The 18,606-nt window shown below is 42.1% G+C and overlaps 1 protein-coding gene and 1 non-coding gene across 4 annotated transcripts in view; both read left to right on the forward strand.

Annotated features, from left to right (window-relative positions):
* fam184ab (family with sequence similarity 184 member Ab) overlaps positions 1-18,606 on the forward strand; it is a 119,055-nt gene that overhangs the window by 78,583 nt on the left and 21,866 nt on the right. For all 3 annotated transcript variants that reach the window (XM_027155369.2, XM_027155370.2, XM_027155372.2), the window contains exons 11-13: positions 1-115; positions 7,691-7,844; positions 9,471-9,598. The exon at positions 1-115 is cut by the window's left edge and continues 98 nt beyond it. In XM_027155369.2, the coding sequence (XP_027011170.1) occupies positions 1-115; positions 7,691-7,844; positions 9,471-9,598 (397 nt within the window). The remainder of the gene's footprint in view (positions 116-7,690; positions 7,845-9,470; positions 9,599-18,606) is intronic.
* On the forward strand, positions 3,912-4,075 carry LOC113648338. The gene has a single exon (XR_003441889.1). It is a non-coding gene; the product is annotated as a U1 spliceosomal RNA (small nuclear RNA).

The following is an 18,606-nucleotide window of genomic DNA, read 5'->3' on the forward strand; positions in this document are numbered from 1 at the left end:
GGGCCAGCAGCTGCAGGAATTAGAGTTGGAGCACCGGCGAAGGGAGGAGCGTCTGCGCGAGGCCCACTGCTGCGCCATCCACGACCTGCAGGAAGCACGCCAGCATGACCTCAAGGTCTCTCTCACTAATTATCGTATTTATAATCAATCTGTCTCTCTTGGTGGAGCTGAGCACTTAAGCAGCTCTGCAGTCCCACTCTAACCTACCCGTTTGTCCCACTTTGCTCCACCCATCTGTCCCACTCTATTCCAAGATCTGTCCCACTTTGCCCCACCCATCTGTCCCACTCTATTCTACCCATCTGTCCCACTCTGACCCAACCATTTGTCCCACTCTGCCCCACCCATCTGTCCCACTCTATTCCACCATTTGGCCCACTCTGCCCCCATCTGTTCTACTGCACCCTGCCCATCTGTCCTATTCTACCCCACCTATTTGTCTCGATCTACCACACCCATCTGTCTCGATCTGCTACGCCCATCTGTCTCGATCTGCCCCACCCATCTATCCCACTCTGCCCCACCCATCTATCCCACTCTGCCCCACCCATCTGTCCCACTATGCCCTACCCATCTGTCCCACTATGTCTGACCCATCTGTCCCACTTTGCCCCACCCATCTGTACTGCAGATTTGTCCTACTCTGTTCTGCACAGTTGTCTCGATCTGCCACACCCATCTGTCACGATCTGTCATGCACATTTGTCCCACTCTGCCCCACCCATCTATCCCACTCTGCCCTGCCTATCTGTCCCACTCTCTCCTGCACATTTGTCCAACTTCATACCTCTTGACCTGCTAGTGTTAAATTGACACAATTGGCCCCTACGCCAAACATTACATACACAATACACAAATATCTAAATAAAAATAAAACACATAAAAAGTGACAAGCAAAAAAATTTAAAAAAGGTTTAAGTAGACACGGTGAACTGAAGACGAGGTTGGTGTTTTACATATTGTCATTTAGAAATTTTATAGCAGAAACTATATACATTTTATGGCCGTATTTATTGGGTCGTTTTCTGAATCGTCCACCTGCGGGAAGCATTTTAAACTGTTAAGTGGCTGGTACAGGGTGGTCGCTAAGAAAATATCACTCGTCCTCTTTCTTCCCTTTGACCTTGCCTGCCAACTGCAATATTCTTAACATTTTAATCTTTTTACTCTTCATTATTGGCTTGTCTTTAATAGGTTGACGTTTTTATTTAGAAATGATGCTAAAATGTCATCTGCAATCTATATACAATGATTTAGAATCTCTCCAAGATGCACAAATTGACCCTATAAAACTGTCAGACTGGCATCAAAATCCTTTGCTTTAATAGCATTAATTTACTCTGCACTAGACTGGAAATAGCTCTGAATGGTTCCAGTCTGGTCCAGAACATTATTTGTATATTTAAACAGCCCAGAACTGCTTCTCAGGTGCGCCTCCTCTGTTAAGAATGAAAACAGAAGTGGTGATAAGACACAACCCTGAGGGACATCCATCCATCCATCCATTTTCTACCGGTTTTCCGGGGCTGGTTCGCGGGGGCAACAGTCTAAGCAGGGACGCCCAGACTTCTCTCTCTGCCCAGCCACCCTGCGGAGGAAACTCATTTCACCCGCCTGTATCCGGGATCTTGTCCTTTCGGGCATGACTACCTGAGGGACACCTTTAGTTAAGAGCAATTTATGAAACAATATGGCATTTATATAAAGGATCCTTTTAGGATCAGGCTGTGACCAAAAAAGCCACTTCCTTCCAAGTCACTGAGAAAAAAAGTGTAAAAAAATGAACTTAGTATGAAAAAGTTAAGATCGATTTAAAAAAAGAGCTTATGCAAAAGATTCTTGGTTATACAGTAAATTAAGGAAAGTACCATATGAGGTTCACGCAAGTATAAATTCCTAGTGACTGATAACCTCGAGGTTGAATTGTCTGAATTGGATTGCTGTAAGTTATAAAGTGAACTCATGGTAAGGAATGGATTTTATTTGGATGGCACATTTCCTAAGACTTTTCCATTAAATGAGATTAAATGCCGTATACATCTCTCTGTCTAATCACCTTTATAACCTGTATAATCAGTGCCTCACCCTGCACTGCTGACAGTGAGGATAACAATTCAAGGTTCGTATTGGCAAGAGACTTCGGCGGTTAGCTTGAAATCAGACATTGAGCTGGCGCGGTTTCAATACCTTCGGGAAATTTAATAATCTCACGGTCTTGGTTTTACGACTTATCTCACGGCTCGTACTTTTTTTTTAACAGTTTGCGGCACAAGCAGCCAACAACTGTAGCTTTCATATAAAACCTGAACCACAGATTAAACAGCTATTTATTATCCATCAACACTTTAAACATCAGTTATTAATGTATAAGGAGGTGGAAAAGGGGGAAAAAATGGTGCTGGTGTCATTCAGATTTGTGCTGTAGAGTTCCAGAGCTTCAAATGGAGCGCATCGACCCCACTGCAGTCTCTGGATAGTTCTACCCAGCACCGGGGCTGTTAAAATAACGGTCTCTTTCCATCTGTTCTTTCATTATTCAGTATGAGTGTCTCTGTCGTACCAGAGAGATCCATCAGAAGGGCTGGATTTTACACCTTAGTGCTCTGGAGCCCAGCACAAGCATGGTTAAGCAGGCACTCTGGTTAGATAGGACAATGTGCTGTTGATTTATTCACTGCTTTTTAATAAGTAACAAGAGCAGCTTTTTGGGTGAAGAAGAAAGTCCTTTTGTTGTAAAGGAAGTGAAAAGCACCACGTTTTTTTCCTGGAGTTCTGACGGATTTCTTTACGTCCCCTAAAGGAAATCTTCGGGTACTTAGCAGGAGTGTTGCCTCATTTTTTTGTAAATCAATATTTTCATAGGCAAAATAAGCATATTGTTTTCCATACTGTTTTAATGTTAAGTAATAATAAACTCACTGTAGCTTTTTTTTTTATTTATTATTATTTATTTATTTATTTATTTTCTTTGCTGATGCTGGAAATCTATCTCTACTTTTATCCGGAAAGATCATGCGTACTTCCCACCAGCTGCACCAGAGAGAGCTGTTATTTTCTCTACCCACTTTGGCCGAGGAGAACATATGGCCCTGATGATCCTGCTTGGACACGAAAGTAAATAAATAAAAAAAAAGAAATACAAAATAACAGAATGAAAGCAGATTCACTCCAGACATGTTTATGAGTGAGGAAACCATGGCCAGATGCAGATGTACAGAGACTGTCTAATAAACATTAGATGTTTGCGCAAGGAGTGAAGTTCTCATTGACACCTTGGCTAGTTGGCTTCTATGGATAGTTTTGCACAGACTAGACTTTTTTTTTTTAACAAATCCCATCTTGCTAGGAAAGTGCAAAGGGTCTGCTATGATATGGCACCCCTTGAGCGGAGAGGTTTAAGGGCCTTGCTCGAGGACCCGACACTTAGGCTTGGGCTTGAACCCTTACCATATGGCGTAGTAGACCAGATCCTTAACTGTTGAGCTACAACTGTAACCTGCCTTAGTTTGCCCCCATAGACTAAATAATAATAATAATAATACATTTTATTTAAAGGCGCCTTTCTAACACTCAAGGTCACCGATGTCCTGTAGATGTCCTGTAGTCTGCTCTGTACACCATTTATTTGCATTGATTATATCATTTCTGCATTTTAACAAAATTTTAGAGGAGTCCGTGCTTTCCATGTAGTCTTAAAGTAATGACCCGTGGTTTTTGTGTGACTGATGCCGAAGGAAGTCTGTCTGGATTTGTGTGGGTTTGGTGTTAATGGAAATAATCAGAGATTTCATTTCTCTTTTAATTGATGTATATGAACAGGCCAAACTCTCTTATTGGCTTATTGAACCTTGTTGACACTCACAGCTCGTGCTCTAATCTCAGAGCTGGTGAATAACTGTAATACACTGTAATTACTTACCTGGCAGGGGCAATACTATGATCAAGGAGGTGGTTTGCCCAAAGCGAGGCTCGGCCATTGCACTCGGGCTGTGTTGACCTTTGCAAATTCCCCAAATGCGGGAATCTCGACTGCATAATGTCTGATAGTGGGGGACTGCGTTCATGCTCTCCCCTGTTTTGCGGAGAGTCTGACTCCTAACCCTAAGGTTGTGGGTTTGAGTCTCAGGCCACGACTGAGGTGCCCTTGAGCAAGGCACCGACCCCCCCAACTGCTCCCTGGGCGCCGCAGCATAAATGGCTGCCCACTGCTCCGGGTGTGTGTTCACGATGTGTGTGTGTGTGTTCACTGCTGTGTGTGTGCACTTTGGATGGGTTAAACGCAGAGAACGAGAGAATTCTGAGTATGGGTCACCGTACTTAGCCATATGGCACGTCACTTTCGTCACTAATAAAATGTGAGAATGTATAAATCACGGCCAGATAACAGCTGAGCACATCAGAGATATGTCTGGAAGTTTCAGACAAACAGATATTTCTCAAATGGTTTGGTTAGCCAGAAACCTAACGAAGCTAAAAGATTGGCAGCTGAAGTAATGCAGAAATGTGTGGCAAATAATGTTAAGCAGTTAATTGCATTAATATAGAAACCAACAAATAGATTCTGAATCACTGCGGAGTGGAGAACATGCTTATTACTATTTTCTAAGAAAGTGTCTGAGGTAATAAATCGTCTTTGCACGCTCAACAGAAAGGCAGCAATTTGTCGGTCGATGTCTGGCGGTGAGCTACGGGCTTTTCTCATCACAAAACATATTGTTTGAGTCTGGCGAGTGTCTCCTTTTTCTTTACATGCATCACTGTAAAGAATATATACCTTTTTATATTCATTCCTTTCCTTTCTTGCTTTTTACTTTCCTTTCCTTTTCTATCATTTCTTTTCATTTCCTTTCTTGCTTTTTACTTTCATTTCATTTCTTTTCCTTTAATTTAATTTCCTTTCCTATCCTTTCCTTTTCTATCCTTTCCTTTCTTTTTTTCCTTTTCTTTTCTTTTCTTTCTTTTACTTTTCTTTTTTTTCTTTCCTTTCTTTTCTTTTCCTTTTCTTTCCTTTAATTTTCTTTTCTTTAATTTCCTTACCTTTCTTTTCCTTTTCTTTTCCTTTTCTTTTCATTCCTTTCCTTTCCTTTCCTTTCCTTTCCTTAACCTTCCCTTTCCCATCCTTTACTCCACTCCTTGTCAGGTCTTCTGTCCAAACATCTGAAGCTCCTACTCAGTTCTGACATGTCTTCCTCCATCTAGACACCATGATTGGATCATTTTGCCTTGTTGTATTTACAGATTTAAAAGCTTCAGCCGGTTTGTCTCTTTCTCTGTTCAATCCAAAATCCCATAAATCTGTCTAAGAAATCCTCATGAGTTTATACTGATTTCTCTGTCATTATGCTTATTGCGTGAAAGTTCTATAAACACCACTTTCTCACTCTGTAATTCTTTCAGAGCTGGAACCCGATGCCTGTGAACCGTACGCTATTTACACACTGCCAGTGTGTAACAACTCCAGACCCAGAGCTAGAACTCAGAGCATATTCATATATATCACATGGGCTACCACTCTAGTAGCACTCGTGGAGGTGCAAATGGGATCTTGTCTTATGGGAAGGTTACAGTGTGTGTTCTGAATGCAATGAGGTGTCTCTGATGCAGTAGTGTGTGAATATGAGAGAGAGAGAGAGAGTGAGAGAGACAGAGAGAGAGGGAGGCGATGTGCGCATGCAGACCTGTAGGGGTGTTTTGCTCTTTCTGAGGTTGTTGTCTTTGTGATAGAGAATGCATACAGGGTGTGTGTGTGTGTGTGTGTGTGTGTGTGTGTGTGTGTGTGTGTGTGTGTGTGTGTGTGTGTGTGTGTTGGTTTGTCTACATGTCCTAGAGATCAGCTATGGCATGTCTACTGATAGCTGTCAATATGACTGACATGATCTGACCTTTTCAGGTTTACAAGTATTCCTGCAGAGACTGAGCTCACGGCTGCGTGTCCCGTTTGGGCTCAAACACCAAATTTATACCTCATCTTTAAACAGGCTGCGGCAGGTACAGTATCGTAGATCTAGGATCTGGGCTCGGATCCCGATCCTCATACCGTTCCTGATTATTGAAGTCGAACGAATATTTAAAAATAAACTAAACAATTGGAATAAAGTACTAAATGAAGAACTAAACTAGGTTCAGGTTCAGTTTCAGGTTTCAGCTGGTTTTCATATGCATAATACAAGCAATACAATAACTTGGTATTTTAGTTCATGCCTTGAGAGAATTTTTTTCTCTTGAATCGTTATCAAAGTTGAAGAGGTAAACTTTTAGCAAGTAGACACAAGCTGGGGAGTTGCAGTGTGAGAGTCAGTGTGAGCGAATGAGTGTAATTGAGTGTGTGTGTAAGTGAGTGAGTCTGATTGAGCGAGAGAGTGTGTGAGTGAGTCTGTGTGCGTGAGTGAATGAGTGAGTGAGTCTGTGTGAGCCAGTGAGTGAGTGAGTCTGTGTGCGTGAGTGAGTGTGTGTATGTGAGTGAGTCTGTGTGAGCCAGTGAGTGAGTGAGCCTGTGTGAGTGAGTGTGTGTATGTGAGTGAGTCTGTGTGCGTGAGTGTGTGTATGTGAGTGAGTGAGTGTGTGTGAGTGAGTGAGTCTGTGTGCGTGAGTGAATGAGTCTGTGTGAGTGAGTGTGTGTATGTGAGTGAGTGTGTGTATGTGAGTGAGTGTGTGTGAGTGAGTGAGTCTGAGTGAGTGAGTCTGAGTGAGAGTGTGTGTGAGTGAGTGAGTCTCAGTGAGTGAGTCTGTGTGAGTGAGTGTGTGTGAGTGAGTGAGTCTCAGTGAGTGAGTCTGAGTGAGTGAGTCTGAGTGAGTGTGTGTGAGTGAGTGAGTCTGTGTGAGTGAGTCTGAGTGAGTGTGTGTGAGTGAGTGAGTCTCAGTGAGTGAGTCTGAGTGAGTGAGTCTCAGTGAGTGAGTCTGAGTGAGTGTGTGAGTCTGAGTGAGTGTGTGAGTCTGAGTGAGCGAGTGAGTGAGTGAGCCTGTGTGAGTGAGTGTGTGTGTGTGAGTGAGTGAGTGAGTCTGAGTGAGCGAGTATGAGTCTGTGTGAGTGATTGAGTGAGTGAGAACATGTCTCTGTGTGTGAGTGTGTGATTAAATGAGTGAGAGATTGAATGAGTGAGAGTTTGAATAAGTGAGTGATTAAATGAGTGAGTTCCATCTAATCCCGTGATTCTTTTAGGAAACTCATCTCCGGTCAGTTTGTTGAAGTTCTTTCCTAACTCATGTAGTAGGTAAACAGTAGGCACCTTCGCTCACTTCTATTTTCAGCAGTGAAGTGCAGACGCAGCACTTCAGGCTTTCCTATAGCATTTAGAGACATAATTGCCGTTTATATTTCATCAGGGATTTCTACATCTGTCGCTGCTGGTAGCAAAACCAACCAGATTAGCCGGGCGGGAAAGTCTGCTTCGCTCACATTTACAACCTGCATGGAACAGCAATATAAAATCCACAATAAGTTGCTAATATGTTTAAGTGCTTATTGATTTTAATGTAATTTTCTGACTGGCAAAGGCTTACTAATCATCCCTGGGCTGCTTTAATTGATGGCGCTGGACAAAGTCCATAACAGTCTCTAACTTCTGGTTTGCTAAAAGATCCTACTTAAACTGCGTTTGCTTTATTTTCATTGTGTCTAAAAGCAGGGTTTGGGGGTGTGTGTGTGTGTGTGTGTGTGTGTGTGTGTGTGTGTGTGTGTGTGTTGGTGTAGGAATTGGAAGAGCGTCTGCGGCAGCAGCATCACATGGAGCTGCAGTCCCTAAGAGAAGCCCACAGGCAGAAAATCGAGACGCTGAAACAGCAGTCGGAGCAGGAGCTGCAGACGCTACGCTTCGAGCTGGAGGACGAAGGGAAAGCCATGCTAGGTAAGACACAGTGACGAGGTCCCGGATGAAGGACAGGGAGGATTGAAAATTTCAAGGCACGCAGTTTCTTCCAGCATAACCACAGGGCAAATTGTCAAAACTTTTTGTGCTCCAGGCCTACAGTATCATGTGCAATACAAGTTCAAGGACTTATCATACACTTTGCATACTTATGGGTTTTAGTCTAATAAGGATTCTTAGAAGATTCTCAGTCATCCAGGTTGGACGTTGAGTTGTTTATGGCATTAGGCAGGCACTCTTATCTACATACATTTTGTCTCATTTTATATAACCGAGCGATTGAGGATTACTAGCCTTGCTCAAGGGCCCAGCAGTAGCAGCTTAGTGGACCTGGGATTTGAACTCACAACCTTCTGATGAGTAGTCCAACGCCTTAACCACTGAGCTACTTCATTCCCCACAGTATTTTTCAGCCATCATCAAGATCAAGACCTCTTCACTGGTCCACCAAGAAAGCCACACCTACTGTAAGGACCCCCGTCTCTGATCTTTAATACATTCTCTCCCTGCTCTCTTTCACTCTTTCACCTTCCCCATGTCAAGGGAAGGGAGGATCCTTGAACATGGAGGATGCAAATTTGTGAAATCCTGCCAAATTCCCTCAGACTGAAGAAGCTGCTCAGATGAGTAGCGGAACGTCCAGTTGAAATGACTCAACTTCCAGATAGATCCCCATAGAAGATTCTGCGTAGGATTTTTTTTTTTTTACTGACGATCTAAGAGTTGTATAGTTGACGTTATTGATCACGTTTTACTAACGAGCTAAATGTTTACATCCAAGTATGAGTTCAGTATTATTTAGTCATGAAAATCTGGACTGTGCCTCAGCAAGATTACTGTTAAGTGGTACAGTACGTTGAGCAAAACTACTTTTACAACTCATTCGTTCAATTTCTGCACTAACGGCTTTATTTTGATAAAGGCTTTAGTTATACGGAGCACCACGCACACAGACTTTCACACCTAGTAATTATAGTCACCAATCCCTCTAATGGCATGTTTCTGGGTTGTTGGATAAAACTGGAGAACCCAGACGATACCTTCATGGACATGAGATTGACATGGCAGAACGTCACACAGACAGAAGCTCAGGAAGTCTAAGTTTGGTAAGGTGGATTTAGAATTTTAGGATCGTCCCAGATTTAGAAACTCTTTTAAACATTACAAATGGTACCTTCAACAATGTGTGGGCATATCTGCCAAAAAAAAAAAAGGTTCTCTAAGCTGCTCGTAAGAATTTCCGAGTCTGAAATTGCAGTGTCATGGAACACCGGTAGTGTACGACTGCAGGTTTAATTTAAAGTTTCTCCAAGTCTGAATGTGATTTTTGCCTAGTGACTTTCACACCGATGAATTATGAGGCAATGGCGCCGATCTTTCTGAAATGTAACCATAAATACGAGAAACCGTACGGTGTAGAGACAACGAGGCGAGGGAAGGAAATTGCTATTGTTAGAATAAAAGCAATTACTTCTTTGACTTGACTTTTCTGCGTAGAACCTCAGTGATTGATGATTTTTAATATTACTTAGAGAAGAGATTTGTGTCAGAAGAATAATCTCTCTCTCTCTGTGTGTGTGTGTGTGTGTGTGTGTGTGTGTGTAGCGTCTCTGCGTTCGGAGCTGAATCATCTGCACGCTTCGGCTATAGAGCACCTGCGGCAGACTCATCAGCAGGAGACTGCAGCTGCCAAGCAGGAGCTGGAGAATGCCCTGGAGCAGAGCAGGATACAGGTGATAATCACACCTTCAACCCTCCGACCTAATGATCAGTGTGTTACAAAACAGTGCTGTTTTTACTGCAGCTTCAGCTTTCCTTTATTACTTCTGCTCAACTTCTTCACCTCTGCTCAGCTACCGCCGCATCCAGGTGGCAATACGAGCATCACAAGACCTAATTAGGTATTGCACCAAAAATTCTGGAAAAATCCTTCCCCATTATCACAGCAGGGGTAAAAGGTAGAGGAACAGTGGAGGGGAAAATTAAATACACTTTTATACAGTAGCGTTAATTAACTCGAACACCACACTACAACCCGGTGGACTAGCAGAATAGTTGAAAGAACGATTGAGGTAGAGATGTCTTTATTATCACCACATATACATTACAGCACAATGGAATACTTTTGCTCTTATATTCAAACTGAGAGGTTGGGGTCAGAGCACAGGGGCAGCTATGATACAGCACCCCTGGAGCAGCAAGGGTTAAAGCGGCCTTCACACTGCACACGACAAACGGAAACGACTGTCGGATTTCGCCCCCTAGTGACAGTCGCACGGAATGTGCAATATGATCTTGTAGACGTCAACACGGGAGAGAAGCTAAGTCTCGGAAAACCCATTACTATATGATCCAACTCTCGAATCATACAGAGATGTTTACAGGAAAAATTGAAGCATGGAAGCGAGTTGCCGAGATTGTCGGTCTATAAAAATAATACAATATAAATCTTAATCATTTATTAGTTTTTTTTAATCAATAACAATGTATTTAAAACAAAAAGATTGTTTTTGAAGTTTAAAAATGACTAAAGTTAATATTAATACTTTTCAATAATTCTTATCACCTCGCGCACACAAACCTGATTGGACAACATCGGAATACATCACATCCGGTCGGCATATCGGATGCGGTGTAGTCGCACAAGATCCGAAAGTTACAGATGGTCGACACCTCACGCAGCCCCTTTGTGACTCTCCATAGGAAATGAATGACTTCCGGTTTATCGGCCGTCGTTTGTCGTGTGCAGCGTGAAGAGCTTTGCTCATTTCCCCAACAGTGGCAGCTGTGCAGTGCCGGAACTCGAACCTTGACCTTTCTAATCAACAAGTCAGAGCCTTAACCACTTGAGCCACCACTTCCCCTAATGCTGCCTTTACTGACTGATGAGTGATGTCTCGAATTCATGTGCACTCCACATCTATAACATTAAATCCACTGACAGATGAAGTGAATAACATCGATGATCTCGTTACAGTGCCACCTGTCAAGGGGTGGGAGGTGAATAGACTTTGAATAGTTTTTGAAGCTGATGTGTCCGGAGCAGAGAAAACGGGCGTACGAATCTGAGCCCCTTGGACAAGAGCCAAATTGTAATGACTTAGACACCTGGCTCAAAGCATGTGGTTCCCTACTATATGTAGAGGTTAGTACCTAGTACAAGTACCCCAAAGGAAGGGCAAGCAGACTAACCTCCAGATTTCTGTGCATGCACTGTTACAATCTTCCTTTATTTCTCATTCATTTTGCTGTGAAAAAGGACAGAGCTTGCGTCAGGGCTTAATATCAGCAATGGAATTTCACAGCTCACTGCACACACACGAAAAGAAGCTAATTAATCATAGTATACTGTCAACTCGGTACAGAATAAGAGTACGGAAATCTTCAGACATTAGCATTCGAGTAAAACAGGAACGATCTGCGAGGAATGTCGGCTCTTAGAGGCACTAAGAGAGTCGGCGCGGTTGATATTTAGTAGAGACACACGGTGTAATAATAACCCCCTGTGGCTCCCCTGCTATAAAAGTACACTCGTTTGTCTGCCTCATTCTCCACGTCTTTAACGGCCGCTTATTAGTAACCGAAGATTCCACTTCATCTTCGCCGGCCGAGTAAATTACATCATCCTCGTGAGTACGAGTGCAGAACTGGAGGCCAGCTGGAGCTCTGCAGCTTCCACAGCGGGGTCTCGTGTCTGTTTAGCTCACGTCTTCGACGACGTCACCGTCGCATCAATCCCCTTCATTCAGTTCTCACACCACGTCCTGCAGATGGCTCGTCCAGATGTTCTTTCACTGACGCACATCATTCATTACCAAACTTCAGTACGTTTGAACAATTCAAGCACCGAAGCTAGCAGAAGAAATTTTTAATTAGCTCACATCCGTCAGACTGCACAGACTGACGACACACACAACTGAGCACGTGCGATTTCTCTTTAATCGATTGTCTGGATGTAGTTATAAATTTCCCCCGTCAACACCCATATCTGGGGAAAACAGTATGCTATGCTATGCTATCTGTGTGCACAATGAACCTGTGCTTTTTTGCTGAAATGAAGTTCATCGAGATACCAGAAGGTAGGTGTAGACAACAAATGCATTATAATGCACTGTTTAATGACTTCTGTAATGATCCAGCATCACATCTGGTTGTTGATTCTTAAACTTAAAGCATGCAGCATTGTAGCTCATGTGCTATAACAGAGCTGCCCATTTATCTCAATGACCAAACTTTCGTTAATAGAGGAAGATTCTACAGAAGCTTCTGGGAGATTGTTCAACCTTAGCTGAAAATCCGTCCGGATCGATCTCAGTAAGCTGGCACGCCGAGAGCCAGTGTAAATATCTTGAGCGTAGTCAAATTTATCTAGTCTATGAGGTGTAGGTGTAAGAGACAGGAGCCGAAATGAAGATGTTGAGGTTCTTTGGGAGTGACAAGGTTGGACAGGATTAGGAACGAGTACATCAGAGGGACGGCTCATGTTGGACGTTTGGGAGACAAAGTTATGGAGACCAGATTAAGATTGTTTGGACATGTTCAGAGGAGGGAGAGTGAGTATATCGGTAGGAGAATGTTGGACATGGAGCTGCCAGGCAGGAGGCAAAGAGGAAGGCCAAAGAGGAGGTATATGGATGTAATTAATGAGGATTTGAAGCTAGTGGGTGCAAGTGTTGAGGATGCAGAAGATAGGGATAGGAGAGAGAGGTGATTCGCTGTGGAGACCCCTGAAGGGAAAAGGGAAAAGCCGAAAGAAGAAGAAGAAGAAGATAAGGTGTACTGTAGGTTTAGGTTTTCTTTAAAACCTATTTTTTGTGAGGAAAAACTCCCTTAGATGGAAGAGGAAGAAACCTTGAGAGGAACCAGACGCAAAAGTGAACATCCTCATCCTCATTTGGGTGACACTGGAGGGTGTGATTATAAATATAAGTCTGACAATTGTGTATTGATGAGGATGTTGTTGACCTCAGAGACCACATGGAGTTGGCATCTTCTTCTCACTGAATGTCTGAAGAAGCAAGTGGAGAAGAATTAGTTTAGTCCACAGGAAATTCCACACACCTTCCATAAACCTTTTAATGTCTAATCAAAGTAAAAATCCCTTCTGGCCAAATATGCAGTTAGTCTCCTGTACAGACAGCTGTTAACACGATGCTCTGGGAACAGGAATAAAACCTCGCCTAGTGTCTGAACTGGAAGGAGGTGATTTAAAATGATTACACCGATCACTCGTCATGGCAGAACATTTCTCTCCCTTTCTCCATCCATCTGTCTATACAGATTTTTTTTTCTCTCCTTGCTTACTTGCATTCTTGCTCGTTTCTAATTTCCTCCTCCCTTTTGCTCTCACTCTTTCTTTCCTGCCTTGTCTTCATCGATCGTTCCCCTGCGAGACATCGATGTGGGTCCGGTGTAATGAGCTGTGGGCGATGGGATGGTCAAAACCCCAGCGTGAAGAATCAAGTTTTATCGTCATGACGATCAGCAGAGCCGTGGCCACTTTACTGTCTGCCAGTTCTCTCTGTTTCTCTTTCCCCTTCTCACACACGCAGGAACATAAACACCATGCTAGGTTAAAACACCAGTTCGTCTTCAGGACACATTTGTTCTTTCCCCATCACGCACACCGTCACACCGAACTCACGGCTTCTGCGGCTCTTTGAATATTTTTTGCGTTGCCGATGAAGTCTTTCAGATTAATTGTCATAAATACATTTTCTTCTCTGTGGCTTTTTAGAACTTTTACAGAACACTGAACACAGCTGTCAGGAGCTGGGGGCGGGGCTACTGTTAGCGCATTTGATAATGTACCTTAAGTACTATTGTTTAATACATTTTTACTTTACCACGATATGATACATTATCAGCATACATGATAGTAGGTAGCTACATGCTAAGGCTAAATTTTTTTCTGTGTTAACGATAAAATAACGTTATGTACTTTATCGATTACATCCTCCGTTTATACAGATTACACGGAGCCGCACGTACACATTTTATTCGCCGCGTTTGGATGCCAGTGTAGGTTCACAAAGCCATGAGCATTAACAGTAAAGCAACATCCGCCATTGTTGTTGTGTTTGCCGCTGCTGCGCTAACGTTGCTGGGACACGTGACACGTATACAGTGACGTCACACTCGGCGCTGTGACGGCTCTCTAGCCGGTGGAATGGCAAACCGGTTCTTAGAAGGTTCGCCAGTGGAACCAGCACTAGCGCTAGCTCTGAACCAGCACCCAGTTCTTTCCGGTGGAAAAGAGGCATTAGTGTCCTGGGTCTTCATTCAGTGTCTCTCAGTCTCCGATTGTGTGTGAGAAAGATCAAGACTTTCTGTTGAACTTCAGAGGAAGAAGAGAAAAGACTCGAATGTTCCCTCTACAAGGCTACAGAAGTCAAAAGAGGAGAATATATTTCTACCGTTATGCTCAGAAAAGAAACGAGTATTTAATGAAATGACTGATATATTAACAGTAGATGGATATCAACAAATGCCTGTTCTACAACACACCAAACAAGATTACAAAGCTGTGATAGATTAAAGACCGGCCACGTGATGAGCTCAAATCCGTAAGACGAGCCGTTCTTTTAAAGCGCTCGCTGGATTTATCCAATCGCTGTCGTTGACGGAGCAAATATGCAAATATGAAGAAGGTTAATCCAGGGTTTAACTGTGTATAGTGTGAAACATTAGATTATCAGGAGCCAAGATTAAGTGTTAACCCCAGGAAAAGTATGAGCAGTGTGAAACCTCAAACATTTACATTTACATACATTTACAGCATTTGGCAGACGCCCTTATCCAGAGCGACGTACATACTGTAAGTGCTTAAATCTCTAACATTGGATACATTCTAGCTCACTAGGTTATACTTAAGATATCGTGAGTTTAAAACATTGTTCAAAGTTACAATGAAAAAGTGTCAAAGGTTGTTTTTATTTTTATTTTTATATATATATATATATATATATATATATATATATATATATATATATATATATATATATATATATATAAATGCAAAACATAAGGAAAGAAGTGCTAGTTGAAGTGTTTCCTGAATAAGTGGGTCTTCAACCGCCACTTGAAAATAGCCAGTGACTCAGCTGTCCGGACTTCTAGGGGAAGTTCGTTCCACCACCTCGGTGCCAGAACAGAGAAGAGACTTGTAGTATACTTGCCTCTTACCCTGAGAGATGGTGGAATCAGTCGAGCAGTGCTGGTAGATCGGAGGGTACGGAGTGCATTGCGAGGAGTGATGAGGGCTTTATGGTAAGAGGGAGCTGGTCCATTTTTGGCTCTGTAGGCCAGCATCTGTGTTTTGAATCGGATGCGTGCAGCTACCGGAAGCCAGTGGAGGGATCACAGCAGCGGGGTGGTATGCGAGAAACAACATAACATAGCGAGCACTGGCTTTAATAACGCCATCTAATATTCTTCTACAGGTGTGTATCTGTTACATTTTTGGCTCTACAGAACTCTGATCCTAATGAACCGGGCTTAAATATTTAGAAAATGTCATATTAGTTTCCAGGCCATGTCTGGCGCTAACATCTACCTGGCACCACCCGAGCCAACAACTCACCCTGCTTCTGCCAAAATTCATGAGCTTATTGGTGAAAGAAAAATGCAGCATGGCTCATTAGAAAGCAGTCGTTCTTTTACTATCTTGAAAATATCCACTGATATCTAGAATGTTGTTATATTTCTAGAGAAGATCGAGAGCAAGCTGTAAGTATGTAGAAAGCAGATATGGATGTTCTCCTTGTATTGTTGGTGCTAAGGGTTTAGTAGTTCTGGATATCTCTGTGTTTTAGTGCTGATAGAAATATCACCGATCAGACAACGGCTTATAGTTTAAGTATGACACACACACACACACACACACACACACACACACACACACTCATGCAGTCACACAGGGAGCAGACAGCGAAACAGAGGACAAAGCTTTTCACTAAAACGATTTCCTCCAAGATTCTGTCTGTGAGACAGAATGAACGCATCGGTCACAGGCTTATGAGAGAGAGAGACGGAGATCGCTGACTGTTGAAATGATACTTAGCATTCCAAACAGGCTTATCATCTGGCATCCAGACATCGTCCACACATTACTCCAAGCCAAGACTAATACTAAAGTGCCAAAATGTGCTTGAATGAAAAGTTTCACAAAAGGTCTGTGACTGTATCTCGAACATCTTCACCAGGTAGAGGGCGTCACATTGCGATAGATCATATATAGGGCAGAACACGAATAAGAAGCCAGTTTGAAATTGCTTTAACTAGAAGAAGGCAGATTTGACTTGGATCATGTAAAGTAGCTATAATAAAAAAAAGAAGTCTGTCGGGGAAATGAATTAAAACGAACCAGAAAGTGTGAACTTGGAAAATGGCTTTCGTGGACGGATTTCAATGGATTTTTGAGGCAAGTGAGAAACGTTGCCGTCTCTACTCTAGCCGAGTACCGAAGATATTTCTGTTAGTAAAGAAATAAGTCACATTCAGAATGGGAGAGAGAGTGCAGCATGGCTTACTGTGGAGGATTATGGGTAATTTGCTGAGACTTGCATCATCATCATCTAGGGTCACAAGGGTCTGTAACGTACTGTACGGACAGGATAGATGTATATGTAGAGCAAGGAATATTAAACAGTTTCTTTGTTTGTTTGTTGTTGCTGATTATCAACTAGTGTTGTAATAGTTGTTGTTTTGTCACTTCACTCGTTGACTGATCAATTATTGAAATTGATTTTTTTTTTTTTTTAAAGGAAAATGTATTTAATTTAAAGCTTCATTACTTCAGCCGGTCATAAAGCCTGTCACATTTCTAATCTAGAGTAAGTGCAATTTTGCTAAAAGCAAAAGTGCTCTTTATATGAGATATGAGCAGGAATAAAAATCTCTAATGACTGTAATAAATAAATAGCATAGTCTATATTTCCAGGATGTGGTTAATAGTAAAAACATATAAAAAATAAAAAACCCTAAATAAATTTAAAAAAAAAATAATTGGGTTTCAGATGAAAATATCGCTATCAGAATTTCAGATTTATTTATTTATTTATTTATTTATTTATTTATTTATTTATTTATTTATTACAGGGACAATGCATATTAATAAACATTTCTGTCAGAGTTAGCCAGATGGCTATTTTTCACCTGTAGTCCCTAGACAGATGGTAATGGTCACCCTAAAAAAGATAAAAGTAAATAAATGTACATATTGAAATAACAATAAAGTCACAATACATTTAATAAAAGTACTACTGTAAGTATTAGCTATGATGTATGTTAGAAACACAAGACGCCAGCAATCAAACAAACATCAGACAAATACATGAACACATACACACACAATAAACAAAAAACCATCAGGGGGCAACAAGAGCAGGTCAAAAACTAAGCTAATGTTGACAGCTCTGGTTAATAACGAAGCACTTCTTTAACTTGATCTTAAATGTACTACAGTAATCCCTCGCCACTTTGCGGTTCAAGTTTCGCCGTTCAAGTTTCGCGGCCTCAAAAATATTCATCGAAAAATAAAAATAAAAACGGTTTCCCGGGATGCCAGGCAAAGAGAGAAACTCTCTCAGAGGCTTTGTACATACCCACGGGCACTTAGACAAGGCACATGATTGGTTCCCGGTGCGAGATCTGAGCTGATTGGCTGCGCATCATCGCATCCTCTCCTAGCTTCTTCCCTTGTTGTATCTCGCCACTCTCGTTCACGCTGTCGATGCTGTGTCTCGCATATTGTGTTCGAAGTTAACTTTTCGTTAAGCCCTTACAATGCCTCCTAAGCGCCGTGCCCCTGCGAAAGATGCTTCTAGTGAGCCCAAGAGGAAGAGGAAGATGATGACCATCAGTGAAAAAGGTCAAACTTAGGCCCAATTCTACTTCGCGGATTTTCACCTATTGCGAGGGGTTCCGGTCCCCATTAGCCACGATAAACAAGGGATCACTGTATACGTGTTCAGGTTTCTGATGTTTATAGGGGTAAGGTTCCACTCAGTAGCAGCTCGAACAGAAAAAGCGGTTTGGCCAAATACACTTTTCCTAAAGGGAATGATACAATCTCCCCTCACTGCACCTCTAGTTCTACTATGATCAGCTGTTCGGATGTTGACAAACTGATGGAGGGGAGGAGATGATAAACCATGAATAATTTTATAAACAAGACATAGATCTGATCATTTTACCATGTTTCCCAGGTTTTATTTCCTGATATTTATTTATAGTTTTGCTCAAAAACTTAAACCTTTATGTTCCCATTTTTCAAGTGACCAAATATATTGGAACACGTAACTGACCTAAATGAATCAATAGCTCTAAATGTCTATGGTTGGAAGACTGCAACATGAAGACCAGCGAGCTGTCTATAAGGAGAAAATCAAGTGAATGTTTAGCTGAGGAAAGAGGACAAAACAATCAACGCCACAGCACAAGCACTGGGCACAGCTAATAAAACACTAACGACCAACTGGAACACATCAGCCAAGGAAAACAACAACAGTTGATGACCGAATCATTGAGAGAGTTGTGGAAAAAAAACAACAGAGACATCAGCAGCACCGTCCACAGTGCAGGAGTGAAAGTCTCGCAATCTAACATTTAAAAAAGACTTTAAGAGCAGAAATATAGAGGCTATGTCACAAGATACAAACCACGCATCAGCAGTCCTGATTGGAATTCACAGAGAAGTACAAAAGATGAACCACACAACTTCTGCTACCAACATGAACCT

The sequence above is a fragment of the Tachysurus fulvidraco genome, chromosome 16, assembly GCF_022655615.1.
Source record: "Tachysurus fulvidraco isolate hzauxx_2018 chromosome 16, HZAU_PFXX_2.0, whole genome shotgun sequence".
In the NCBI taxonomy this organism is placed as follows: Eukaryota; Metazoa; Chordata; class Actinopteri; order Siluriformes; family Bagridae; genus Tachysurus; species Tachysurus fulvidraco.